The sequence below is a fragment of the Apostichopus japonicus genome, chromosome 8, assembly GCF_037975245.1.
Source record: "Apostichopus japonicus isolate 1M-3 chromosome 8, ASM3797524v1, whole genome shotgun sequence".
In the NCBI taxonomy this organism is placed as follows: Eukaryota; Metazoa; Echinodermata; class Holothuroidea; order Aspidochirotida; family Stichopodidae; genus Apostichopus; species Apostichopus japonicus.
In genome coordinates, this window is record NC_092568.1 from 3,643,906 (window position 1) to 3,658,657 (window position 14,752).

Consider the following 14,752-nt stretch of genomic DNA (forward strand, 5'->3'; position numbering starts at 1 on the left):
AAAGAGCACATTTACAATCAATTATAACGTTACAAGTATGTGTCAATAATATAAAGATACTGCAAGATCACAACGGAGGGTACTGAGCCTCGGTAATAATTTAAAATTGTTGGCAAAATCGGTTAAAAATGCGATTATTCTGCGAAGCTTCTGTTGGCGTGTGTGGTTTGCGGATTCGGAATTTATAAATTTAGCGCTAACGCAAGACAAATGTCAAAGTTCAAATTTAGTCGGATCATACTATATTGCACCAATATTTTGCCTACCAATTGTTCAAATCGACGAACAAAGTATAACATAATTTTTTCAAATATATTATATAGTAAATATTTCATATTTTTAATCATTGCGGTACAAAAATGTAATCGTTTAATAATAACTGTGATAAATATGACAAAGATTTATTTTACACCCCTCATAAGTTGGCTAATTTAGCATTTTCAATATATTACGATACGGTTACTGCTTACGAACTTACATTATAATATTCTTGATAAGTACGCCTAAAATAAAAGCAGTCAACATAGTCCAAACCCAGTTGGGCCAGTGTGAAACCTAGTTCAACCCCAACAGGGCAAGTTCACCAGTAAACATAGTTCAAACCCAGTTGGGCTTGTGCAAACCAGTGAAACCTAGTTAAACCCCAGCTGGGTCAGTTCACCAGCCAATAGTCCAAACCCAGTTGGGCCAGTGCAAAACCAGTTGAAACCTAGTTCAACCCCAACAGGGCAAGTTCACCAGTCAACATAGTTCAAACCCAGTTGGGCTAGTGCAAAAACCAGTGAAACCTAGTTGAAGCCCAACTGGATCAGTTCAAACATAGTTCAAACTCAGTTGAGCCTGAACAAACCCAGTTGAACATTGTGTAAACCCAGTTGAACCTAGCTCATGTACAGCATAGCCCAGTTGGAACCCAGTAAGACCCAGTTAAACACAGTTAAAAACCAGTTAAACATAGTAGGCCCTAGTAGAACCTAGTTGATTTTTTAACTGGGTTCTACTGGAATTTCTACCAGGTTTACTTCATATACAACTTTCAACGACTAAATTAAATACCTTGATAATAAAGTTTACAAAACGATCGAATATTATGATCTTAAAAAAGTGCTTGGAATACTTTAAACTTAGAATTGGTTGGTATAAAGATATTTTGCCATTATTTCCATTCAGTGATAGGTCAAACACATAAGCCACCACAATTTGTAAAATTAACTATTTACGAAATAAAACAACCCTTGGTATAATCGTCCCTCAATCCCTTTCCCTAACTGATCTTGCCAATCAAGTTATATAAATAACTGTATTAATCAACGAGTTAAAGCTATAGCTATCCTTGGAATATTTCCTTAACAAGTGAACACATTATTGATACAAACTTGTTATGGTATTTCTTTTACCCCAGTGCTCAAGCTGAATAAAATAGCTGGAGTAAGCCGAAAAGTGTAGAACCGTTCGATAATATATATGAACAGAGCTTACGTGAAAAGACACACTAAAATATGAATAACTGTATTTATCAACGAGTTAAAGCTATAGCTATCCTTGGAATATTTCCTCAACAAGTGAACACATTATTGATACAAACTTGTTATGGTATTTCTTTTACCCCAGTGCTCAATCTGAATACAATAGCTGGAGTAAGCCGGAAAGTGTAGAACCGTTTGATAATATATATGAACATAGCTTACGTGAAAAGACACACTAAAATAGATCAGTGACACTATGAAACGTTGACTCACTATAAGTATCCCACCTTGACCAACATTGACCCACCTTTGCTTCTGTCATCCCCATTTGCCCTCACAACACCCTCTGTCTAGAGGTAGTTTTAGACCTTTGTTTACATCACTGACTATTAATGCATTAACATAAACATTAATGTATTTTTACATCAATTTATCGATAACAGGTCGATGAGCTAACACCAGAACAAAGGCATGGTGAGTAAGTCGCATGGTGTTCGTTTGGTGCAAGGTGCAATTGTGTTACACCTTTCATAGTTTCCTGGGTCTAACTAACAAAGAATTTTCCTTTTCCTTTTTGTACGTCATGTACCTACTGGTTATATAATTTGATTTCTTCTGCTCCTGTGTATTAAGACAAACGGAACAATTTGCTGCCATATTTGATAACGTCAACACTGACATGAAAACATTCACAGTTTGTTGAACTTCGTTCACCATCAAATACAATACTTTAGTCATAGACTTGATACATGCGAACTACTCACGTCGAACATTGAACCTAGTTCACAAGGTCATTCAGCTTTAGACAATAAATAATCCTACCATAGAAATCTGACGGAAGTCTTCACATGATCAATCGAACTTTATCTCACGATTAATGCGGAAAAATAAGAGCAAATCAGAATATTTAAATTGACTTTAGAACTACAGCTACGAACAGGCAAACCTGCACGCATGATAAGTAACGAAGTATGAGTTGTTAACTCCGAATTCTCGGAGTTTAAAATAAAATAAATATAGTAACAGTAAGAAATAGTCTACGTATGTGCAAGTCTTTTATAAACTCCGAGTATAGCAAAAACAAAACCACCCATCTCCATCCAACATGCCTTTCTTCCCGTTTTGGGGGTGTTCTTTGCCTTAGCATGATCTGAATTCGTCAGAATCATAAGAATAAAGAAGTAAACTAAGTATTAACTCTTGTCATTGAAAACGTTTTAAATATGTCATATCTTTATTGATTAAGGAAACATGTAATTCCGAGCTGGACTGGGTATTTGGGTGGAGGAGGGGAGGTTTCGCGACTCAAGTTCTTCTTTACCATGACGACTATACCTGTTTGCTTTGATATCCAGAGTTCAAGGAAGCCTTCCTTCTATTTGACCAAGACAAAGATGGCGTCATCAGTGCCAATGAACTAGAAAAGGTGATGAAGTTGCTGAAACAAGATACGAGTGAGGAGGAAATCAGAGAAATGTTTGACGAGGCTGACACTGATGGTATAAAAACCATAGACTGCGATAGAAACAAATTCTTTGAGTTTTATTTATCCAATGAACACGATTATAGTGTTGTTGAATATCGGGCATTCTTTCCCAATAACACGCTGGTAGGGTTGGAGCACGAATGCGACTGTGAGGGAGCATTTGTTCATTTTGTAAATTTATTCTTTAAGTGAGTATGTGAGAAACTGACAAATTCTTCACATATATTTATAAATTCTAAAATTTTACAGTTACATCCTATAAAACTATTTCATAAACTATTGGAGCACGAATATATATGTGCATCTAGATTCCAAATGATAACTTTGGAGAACGATGGGTACATTTTGTTCCATTCTGCTAAGACTTTGGTTAACGTTACGTCACATCCTTAAATTAATGGACGTTAAATATGCAGTAACCACAATTGTGTCGTTTCCTTCAAATTTCTTTCCATAGTACCGTATGTGTCCCCGATGTCTCTAATAATCACTTTAATGACAGCTCTATAGTTTTTGACAGTTCTTGATTGCGACCGGTACGTGTCATAGCTTGAAAACAGTATCTCACACATTTGTTTCAAAAGGAAATGGAGCTATCGATTTCAAAGAGTTTCTCACGATGATGGCGAACAAGATGTCAAAACATAGTATTGACGATGGGATGAAACAAGCCTTCAAAGTCTTTGAGACTGATATTAAAGGCCACGTAAGGTAAGAGCTGGAGTTTATTTGACTTTTGCTAACACCGAAAAACAAATAAAATGATGAAATTGTTTCGAGGATATTGCCTGACACTTAAACAAAATAATGCATATATAATTTGTACAATTATTTACATGATCACTTTTTCATTTTCATCATTTGCGGTCCTATCTGCGTGACACTTATTTACACGTCTTCGTGTTACTTCAGAAGATCATTTGTTTCACTAATTCTAATATCCGAAATCTTCACATTTGCATGTATTACCCACAGTGCCGACGACTCAATACATATAGGCTAAGGGAAGAAATGTTGTTAATTTCGGTAACAATATTCAAAGTGTAACGGCATATTGCTCTACATACGTAATTCGACTGCACTTATAGGTACAAGATTCATGAAGCGATATTGCTTATCTCATTTTATCTTTATTTTCGCTTGGCAACCATCTTAACTTTCAAAATTAAAATCCTGTTAACAAAAAAACATCAAATGCGTTCCATAAATTTAACATTAAATGAAATACAAACGTTATTAAATTAATCATTCAAGTCCAATAAATGATACTACGGTAGCCAGTACCTTTCCGAAATAATTACCTTCATATTTTCCTTTGAACTATATTCGTTAATGTTAAAATAATCTTTAAAATACTTACGCAAACTAAACACATATGGAATGACTTTAAATTGCTAGCATTTAAATATATGTTCCTTTACCAAAATTATTCAAGGTTAGCTACCTGGTCACAACCCCCCCCCCCCCCAACACACACACAAAAAAAGGTTTATTTTAATGTTTGCGCAAATAAACAAACGCTGTGAATATAATTACAAAGTACAGATGTAAACTTGCAATAAAATGAAAATGTGTTATATTTTCTCGATTTCATTGTGGCAAAATGTACAGTTCACGGTAATGGCGTTTATAAAACAAATATAGGATTAATTATATGGAGAATAATATACTGAAACCATCTAATTTGAACGTCAGTAGAACAACGGAAAGGAATGGAGTATAATATCTAGCCCACGATGATTGCGATATATCCAGAGATTTTCCAGAGATTGTTTTTCGAACTTGGGTTGCTATAAGAGGTTACTATAAACAGATTTACACGCTAAATAATTACGGTGTAACATCATATTACTTAATCCTATATACCGGGGTTGGGAATGCTATGGTGTAGATTATTAAAAAAGTTACTCCATGACGTCGTAATATAGTTAATAAGCCAATGGTATTCAAGAAAATGATTATTAATGCCCAAAATACTAACCATATGGTATTAGATGTAGAAAGTACCCTTTTCTTATCAATTAGCTCGTTTACAAAGACGATGCTCTTTCTGAACCAATGAGAGTAAGAGCGGGTTGATTGACTACTAAAATTATTATTCCACAACGACTGACTCAGAATTAATGTGTCATTTTTCCTTTTCCCCGAGTGAAATTCCCTATTTACAAAAATATTGGGCTGAGGCTAACACATCTTTCCAAAATTCATTCTACTCAAGTTAATTTTCATGCCTATTAACATCATTCCCATATACTTAAATATTCAATGTATATTCATAAATAACAGGAAACAAGTCCCTGACTACCGCTTTTTAACGTACGTGCAAAACATGCAACTTTAAGTGCAACGCAGTGTATGGATACGTCAATCATTCTTAATACCACCTTCAGAATAATCTTGAATAATATAGATTCGACTTTACACGATCTGGTTTCGGTCTCCAAACAAATCGAAAAATACAAGTTACTAATAAACAACATTTATCTTTAAGTGCAACGCAATGTATAGCTATGTCAATCATTTTTAATACCACCTATCTTGAATAATATAGTTTCGACTTCCACGATCTGGTTTCTGTCTCTAAACAAATCGATAAACACAAATAACTAATACAAAATATGTACCTTTAAGTGCAACGCAATGTATGGCTATGTCAATCATTTTTAATACCACCTTCCAGAATAATCTTGAATAATAAAGTTTCGACTTAAAGGATCTGTTTTTTAACCGTCATACTAGCGATGTCAATGTTGAAGGTAATGCCTAGGATGTAAAATCCTCTCCAAAACCCAATAAATATCGTTCAAAAACATTTAAAAACCAGTCAATGTTCCTGCTCCCACTAACATGGACTTACTAATATTCATTTTTAAACCTGAAAATTCCACGAAAAAAGTGATTGAGTAAATTGCGAAAACATCGTTCGTTCGCTTCGCCAAAGAACCTGGTGTCATCAGCATAAGGAGTCATTTTATATTCTCTTCCACCGATATCAATACCTCGAATGGAATCATCATTGTTTATTAATACATTCAATAGCTGAGTACATAATTAAAAAATATATGGGGATAGTGGTTCGCCTTGCCGGCATCCTCTTTCAACAGGAAATTATTGTGATGGAAACCATTGACGAGGACAAAAAAAGGGAGCACAGTTATAAAAAATTTCAAAACATTTAGAGATATGTTTTTGAATCGTTTTAAAAGTATGTTTTCACGTCTATATTTCTAGTGCTGACGACATTCGACATGTCATGAAGACGTATGGTGATACTCTACCCACCGAGGATGTTGAAGAAATGCTGAGAGTTGCTGGGGTAGATGGAGATGGAAATATTGATTACATGGGTAATTAATTGATTTTTCTCAATACAAATTAAAATGACTTAAAGGAATATATAGTAGCTAACGTCATGTAAATCGCTTGTAAGTCAACTTGGAGATCGCAGTCGGCATCGAAGGTCTACCATCAAGTTGTGAAATCCCTCAAAATAAGGATGAACAATTATCTATATAGTTAACCCAAGTATACACTATCCGGTATATAGCTCCCGAATGTTTTCTTTACTTGAGTGTATTAATATTGCCCTTAAAAGTACAAGTACTGTGAATTATGAAAAAGAATTAACAAATGTGTCTTATAGTTGCGAGTAAGAACCACGCTACATTTGTACATGGTAAAATAAGATGAAGGACGAAAGATTTAGACTATTAATAGTGTCTAATTACACCCCCATTTTATTTTGAAGTTACGTCATGAAACTAGAATATATTATTCTTTATCAAATTTCTCACGGACCCCGGGACCCGGATTATAATTCCGGATAATCCAAGAATAACTGCATAGGTGAGAAAGGATTAGTATTATTACTCGTTCGAATAAATATTGCAAAATGTTCACAATTATTATGTCCGAGGAGTTTTCTGCTTGCACTTTCGTTTAGAACCTGATACCACCTGATGTCCAATGAATACATTGCTTATTGATTGAAAAGTAATAATAATAATACGATTCTGATATCTTCATCACACATCAAAAAGCTAATTGTAAGTAACAATTAACGATGGTGATTTCGTTGGTACATAAAATTGGATATTTAACAAACTCGCCTACACATGATGAAGTGTTTCATTAGCTTCTACATCCCAGTTATTAGTGTGTATTGTGTTCATTTACCACAGATTCTTTCAAGTTCTTTCAAGTCAACAGATCAAACAACATCTTTATATAAAATCGCAATCAGCTTGCAGTCTGAAACTAAAGACAATCCAAGATTAACTTCCATTAGATCTCGTGATAACTAACAACCGTCCACACCACATTATTGCTTATTCATGGCTAACGTTTAAAAAAAATATACGAATATCAGGAAGTGATTCTTGAAACTGATTTATATTTCACAATGCAAACGATACACTGCGTGGTATTGAACTAACGAACTTGGAAGTTCGTACATGCGCCATATAACCGCAATAAAATGACGGATTTGATTTCCAAGTATTATATAGCAAATGGACTCAAAGGTCAGGTTTATAACACACAGAATAAGGGACAAGTACCGGATATTTCGAGTACATCATCATTGAGTATTGCCTCCGAAGTTAACAGCCTTCCCAGTTCACTGTGTCAAATAGCACCAGTTACATGTCATACGTAAATTACGACTTTAGACATTGCCTACATGTGTTAAATATCCGCAATATAATGACAATTTGATCTCCAAGTATTATATACCCAGCTAATATACTCAGGTTTATAACACACTGCATAGAGCAACCGAATGTGGGACAGACCCGACTCGGCTGGGGACAAACCCGGATATTTGGAATACATCATCGTTGAGTATTGCGTCCGAAGTTAACAGCCTTCTCAGTTCACTGTGGCATATAGTACCAGCATATCATACGTAAGGAATAACTACAACCGTTGAACCATTCTATACCGTTAAATTGCTCATTACAAGTTACAAGACTGCCGTTTTCGTTGAGGAATACAAACTCCAAAGAAGAAACAAAAAGTTAAAAACATTAAGAAGTCATTGAGGTAAACAAGATGGATACGAACGGAGTTGAAGTTACGATTTTACCCACCGATTCGCCTGGTTACGTTTTTGAAGATCCGACACAAAGAGCACTTTTGTCCGTTGTAGCGATACTTGTGGCGGCTGTTGGCATTCCTGGGAATATATTGGTTATGATTGCTGTGACTTTTTCGAAAAGATTGCAAACCAAGACCAATTCATTTGTCGTGAATTTGGCGTGTTCTGATCTTGCTACGTGTCTCGTCCTTCCGTTCCAAGTTGTCGCTTTGTTGAACGATAGTTGGCCGTTGACGGACCCGTTGTGCACGTTTGTTGCTATTGTTGTCTGGGTTGGTCTTGGTAGCAGCATAGTCAATCTCGCCTTAATCGCATTTAACCGTTTCACGTTAATAACTAAATCTCGTACTCACTACGACCAACTATATTCAAAGAGATATCTTGTCCTTATGCTAGCTTCAGCATGGATCATTCCGATCGTCCTGGTTACGGTCCCACCCTTGTGTGGCCTTGGAGGAATCGGCTACTCGGAGAGGTATAAAATATGTTCAGCTGACTCAACCCATCCTTTATCGGATGTTTACGCATTCATCAGCAGTGTTCTCGTTGAAGTTCCTTGTTTGATCATCATCATCACATGTTACGTCAAAATTTATCGTTTCATTCGAGCTAAAAATCGCGAGCTGTTTTCCAACAACGCGTCTAGAGGGGAAAACAAGGGCAACGCCCAATCAGCGGCCTTCAAAAGACAAGTGAAAGTGACGAAGAACTTGTTTTTGGTGGTGTGTTCGTATATCATATGTATAATGCCCTTTGCTATTGCCTGTTTGATACCACCCAGCTACCCTTCCATTCCTTGGGTGTCGATATTTCTTATTGCTAACTGTTGTGTGAATCCAATCATTTATGGGCTAAAACATCCTCAGTTTAGAGATGTATTTCGACATATCCTATCGTGCAAGTTTAGACTTATTCCAGAGCCATCGAAGCTATTGCAGAGTCTCACCACCAGCTCTACTGGCGCATAACAAGCTCATTGGGTACCGTTTTTCAGAATACGTGACAATTCTTCAATTAATCCACACAGAAGAACTGATTTAGTCGGAATATCATGTTGGTTTGAGAAAAAGAAAAAGATAAAATGATTGAATAACGCTTTAACCATATAGTACGTTAACTGTTTTCCTAATGATTCACTTGTCCATTCCAAACCTTATAATGTTTTTATACCTAGACTACTCATTTTAGCGTTGATTCAAATATTTGGTCGCATTTTTTTTACTATACTTTAGCTTTCAAATATATTTTGGATTATTCACTAATATTCACAATATAAATTAAGGTTAAATTAGTTTAATAAATGAATATAACCCAATATATATATATATATATATATATATATATATATATATATATATATATATATATATATATATGTTGATACTAGAACTCTGAGTTGTCTGAAGATCGCTATAAAGCGTGAAACTCCGAGTTACAACTACTAGTGTTCCACTAGTCTCATCAAGTATCAACATATATATATATATATATATATATATGTATATATATATGTATATATATGTATGTATATATGTATATATATATATATATATATATATATATATATATATGTATATATATATATATATATATATATATATATATATACACGCAATTATGCACTGCATATACAACTCATAATATGAGAATCCGTTAAATGTATCTTCAAGCTCAAAAAACTATACGTACAGATAAGTTGGCTCGGCAAGGCCTTCCAGTTGTTGGCAATCTGGTCAACCGGATATGCATAATAGAGGAAAGACGGTGTCCGGTTTCTTTCCTACAAAAACCAAACTGATGAAACTAATATGCTAACCACGTATATATATTTGATTTATACAGCAACATGGATGTTGTTGCAAAGTATACTGAAATTTCAGTTGTTAAGGGTACTCTTCTTGCGATAAATATTGAAAAACAAAAGGTTGTTCATTCTTCTAAAAATGGTAAAAAGATGGTTTTAAGTATAAAAAAATAATGACTGTGTCTGCTTTGCTACTTTATCTGATTTACCAATTTGACTTCATCCTAAATGAGTGTTTGATATTGTTGATGTTAGTGAGAACGATATTCATATAATTACAGTATACAAATAATAAATGGTTATGAGTGCAATAGTGCAAATATTTCATGAGGTGAAAGATGGAATGTTCCATTCAACGAGGCGCAGCCGAGTTGAATGGAACAAATTACATCTTTCAACGAATGAAATATTTGCACTACTGCACGAATGGAAACCATTCATTATTTGTTTTATACAACACCTTCAAATTTGGATATAATTGGATGTAAAATGCACTCATGCAACAGATTGTTTTGAACAGACAGGTTTCTCTGCTCTCTTACCATTGAAAAAAGTGCTATCAAAAAAGTATAACACATGGTTCTATTTCATAGAGTGCAATAGAGCGGATTTTGCATGCAATCGACGAGCAATTGACCAATCAAATGGCCGAAATATAATTAGGTGTTGTATAATATATTATAATATTGTTCCGTTACGTCTCGATTCTCCAAAAGGAATATAATGTGGAATACGGGGATGTAGCACGAGGCAAACTCAGACAAAAATGGAGCGAGAAATTAGTATATTTAGGACAGAACCAGGATGTATTCACCTATTGACACATATACAACTTTACAACCTTTCTGAGGCTTAAGACCAAAGACAACAAAATGTAACAAGCCAAGTCCCTCTAACTCTAAGACGAATTATCTCTAACTGAATCCCATTACTGATCTTATTGGGATTTACCTAAGCTTATATTGACATTAAAGATTGACTTTACTTGTTATCGTTTTCGGAAGATGGAGAAGGCTATCCGGAAACAACTCACAATCTTGGAAAGTCACATATTTAACTTCCGAAACGAGAGTCGCTTCCTTATATGGCCATTGTTGGCTTTCGGAGACTCTCTCGGAAACGACACCCGGAGATGCATGTTTTACCCGTAACAATCACAAAATTTAGTCGAACGTTTAACGTACAATATGATTTTCATTGCTGATTGTTTTTGAAAGTGAATGTATTTACTCAATGTGTTATCCTCACGTCAACATTTAAATAAATTGTCGGTTATGAAAAACTAGATTAATTTAATTTGGACATCAGAGTCTTTTATTATGAATAACAGAATATATATTTCAAATTGTAATGAGTAGGAAAATCCAAACCAATTTAAATATTCGAACCCGGGCCTCCTGCTTTATATGCGGACACCCTAACCAACTAGGCCAAGGACGCTGATTGTATGTCCAGAGGTTTGAAACCAGTATGGAAGGTCGTCATTCCACTGTAGACTTTTGCCACTTGTATCGACCAATGCTAGTTCTGTTTTGGTGACATATTTGAATGAATGATTTGAAGATCCGGAACAGTGGAAAAACTTCGTTCGTAAAACACAGTGCTTTAAGCAGTTACTTGAAAACGAACAAGGAAGTTGATTTGAAATCAAAGTACAAAACATGTTTACAAAAACCACAACCAGACTAAACGGCGTTTCGTATGATTATAACAATTTGACCTTGGGGAATTTGATATGAAATTACCAAACATGGATAATTATTACCCCCGAGGTGAACCGCTTGCACGCGACACCGCTTCATAAGACATATGTAAGAAATAGTACATCTATTCAGAAACCACATTCATACATTCAATTGACAATTTTGATTGTGAATCATTGTGTTTTCTCCTTTTCTCTGTTTTTACAGATTATGTAAGAAAAGTTTCCTCAACTGTGCAAGAAATTGACTGAATTTTTTAAGTGGTGGATTCACACCAAATCAAAAGCGAAATGTCCTTTTTATAACAGTTTCTTTCCTTTGGTTTGCGGAGCGGAAATATATTTACAGAAACTCACGGTTAAAGTCATTTCCACGTTTTGATTACACCATTTTGCCTTCGACTTCATTTTCATTCCTTATAATCATTTGGCTATATCTATTCAAACATCTTTCCGCATTATGACCAAGTTTACTCTTAAGTACTCGAAATAAGATAATAATTGATGACAAACATATGCTTTGTTACATGCTTAGATCAATTGCAGGTAAATACGCAGGTAAATAATGCATATTAAAAAGTTCATCCCCAGAGACTTTTCATTGTCAGTCGTATAAAAACCGAATTACCATCCTTGAAGATTTTCGAATTTGCTTTTGACTATACATATATTTCAATTATGATCACAAATGGAACTTGTAATTTATAACTTGAATACGTCGGTACCTTGCATAACCTCAATGTGAGTTCCAAACGAAGAGCCATAACTTTGGATCACAAGACTAAGTGACAAACATACGAACGAACTAAGCCATAAACCATCGTTGATTAACCCAAAATATTTAGTTGGATTATTTGTAACAGTAATATCACATTTGTTGTTGTATTCATTCCCAAATCCAGTGCATTTTGTAAGAAACATTCAGTGAGTGATCCCATTCCCTATTATATTGCATAAATTTCTACGATCACCCCCATTATAGGGCGTTGGAACCAATGGTCTGAAAATGGCACTTGGTCTAGTGGCTGTGCGAAGCGTCCGCGACGTCACATGAAAGTGACTTCAAATATATATTACATACACGAATCCTGAACCAATTCTAAGACAATTTTACTTCTTACGTTAATTCTTTCTAATTCAACATATATATATATATATATATATATTTTAATAGTGTAAATATTAAATTTTGAAGTAATAGATATGTAAATAACTGAAAATGTGTCCGTCGAACATATATTAATCAGTGAATGACGGCTACCGTGGAGCTACTGCCACGACTCTTAATTTTTCTTTGTGTTTTATGTCGGGCCGTTTAAAATAATTCATACAATTTTTATACAACATTAGTATAATTTTTACAACTAATTCCGACCAGTTATTTTTTGTTATACCCAGCCGTTCAATGTCCGCATAGCACATACACAGTGTCAAGATGTGTGGGTATTTAAGCGTTGTCAAATATGGTACATAATTGTGGTACAATTGATATTTATCAAATGCAAAGTTATCTTTAGGATAAGATGCCGAATGACCTATGTTACGTTGAATTCAGACTATTACAGTCAACGTAAATGGTGGATCGTGTTATGATGTCAATTTTACTCCTGGTATCACCCATTATCTCAGAGACGTTTATGTGATAGACCAAGATAGACCAACTTTTTCACTGGGAGATCATTTTGGTTGCCAAGGTAGTATGTTATAAATGCACTTCCTAAACTTAAATAAGTCGTTTCGAGGCACATAGAGTGTAATCTTTGGAATAACATTATACTATATGTGCGCATTTCGAATGATTTCCATTTTGGCAAAGGCATAATGGTTCTCGTTGTAACATATGACAACGTTTCTGTTTAAGTTAATTATTACTTAGGGAAATATTTACAGGGTACCACAATTATGAATCATCGCTTCAATGTAAACATTACATTTTTTGAATGTCAACACTGAGGTACCGATTATCATTGTATTATAATGTAGATAAGATATCCCAGAGCTGTTCAAACAATTGCGGACGATTATCCAATGTTCATATTTGGCCGCGATCACCATTAAACTTTGCAAATTAAGTCTGTAATCGTAAGAAAATGTAAATAGACTGGTTTCCTATCATTACTTGTACTACATGTTAGATTTTTGATTATTTTATTGAGTATATACCAGATAGATCATGTATCCCTAAACTCAAAGAAATGTGTTCCTTTGTAAAGGAATCACATCTATATGCATCACGAGTGCAGAACTTAAAACTTCGCCAGAACAACAGAACTTCAATGTCTGAAATTACCGAAATCAAGTAAACCAGATAGATCAACCCAAGAATGTCTTTGAAGAGTCACAGTTTGTCGTAAAAACTTTTATACTAAAGAAAATGCATCAAACGTCCATTGAAGCATTGCTCATACACGGTTCCACTTTTCATATTATCATATTAAGCTATATCGGATAATTGGTAGTTGAAAGCCAGTGGTCGTCTTTCTTCCTGACACAATAGTTCATGTTTGTAAAAGTAAATGGAGACAAACCATCAGGAAACTGAGGGGGTAAGGTCTTGAGGTGATGTACGTGGATCGGGAAAGGGGGAAGGGGGGGGGGGGATTGTCAGTTAGATGTACTGTCGGTCGAGGCAGAGATTGCTGTTAGGCTTCAACCCGTTAAAGCTGAAAGAAGCAATTATTTTTAGTTCTATTTTTGCTTTTATTCCAAAGACCAAATCAATTTCATTTTTAAAGCAACTTATGTGTTAATAAACTATACTTATATGTGATGTTTTATTATCAGAACTTTTGTGTTATATATCAACATTATTTAATACAAAATGACAACAAAGATTTTTAATTATATAATACTTGCATGCGTCCTGTTCTCTATTTTACTATACATCTTAACTTACCATATAAACATAATTTAAATGAAAACTAGAGGGATATATGGTAAAATATAGCAGAAATTTGTTTTCGGAGATTAGCAAATATCTTTGCCAAATCCTGTTCAGTGAATCTCATTTATACAATGTTTAAAGATGCTAAACTCATCGACACCTTGTCATGGTAATATAGACGGTATCTGTACAACGTTATGACGTATGGGCGTCTCTTTAGCTAGTATTTAGGCGATTAATTGCATATGTGTACGACCATCAACGCCATGTAACATAGGGGTGGCCTTCTATCGGGCTGAAGTTGGCGAACAA

General features: G+C 34.7%; 2 protein-coding genes across 3 annotated transcripts in view; both read left to right on the plus strand.

The window, feature by feature from the left end:
* Window positions 1-14,752, plus strand: part of LOC139971105 (neo-calmodulin-like) — a 38,578-nt gene that overhangs the window by 2,502 nt on the left and 21,324 nt on the right. Inside the window, exons 2-6 of one of the 2 annotated variants that reach the window (XM_071977306.1) lie at window positions 1,910-1,940; window positions 2,822-2,965; window positions 3,537-3,663; window positions 6,184-6,299; window positions 11,765-14,407. In XM_071977306.1, coding sequence (XP_071833407.1) covers window positions 1,910-1,940; window positions 2,822-2,965; window positions 3,537-3,663; window positions 6,184-6,299; window positions 11,765-11,808 — 462 coding nt within the window. In that variant the 3' untranslated portion in view covers window positions 11,809-14,407. Of the gene's footprint in view, window positions 1-1,909; window positions 1,941-2,821; window positions 2,966-3,536; window positions 3,664-6,183; window positions 6,300-11,764; window positions 14,408-14,752 lie in introns of those variants that run through there. The other variant, XM_071977305.1, reaches the window with a different exon arrangement.
* Window positions 6,692-9,404, plus strand: LOC139971102 (G-protein coupled receptor moody-like). Its single transcript, XM_071977301.1, has one exon. It carries the CDS (start codon window positions 8,005-8,007, stop codon window positions 9,016-9,018), a length of 1,014 nt encoding a protein of 337 aa, XP_071833402.1. The 5' UTR covers window positions 6,692-8,004; the 3' UTR covers window positions 9,019-9,404.

What these genes read in the sequence shown, in the direction of transcription:
- LOC139971102 (XM_071977301.1), top strand. Translation starts at nt 8,005, where the DNA reads ATGGATACGAACGGAGTTGAAGTTACGATTTTACCCACCGATTCGCCT.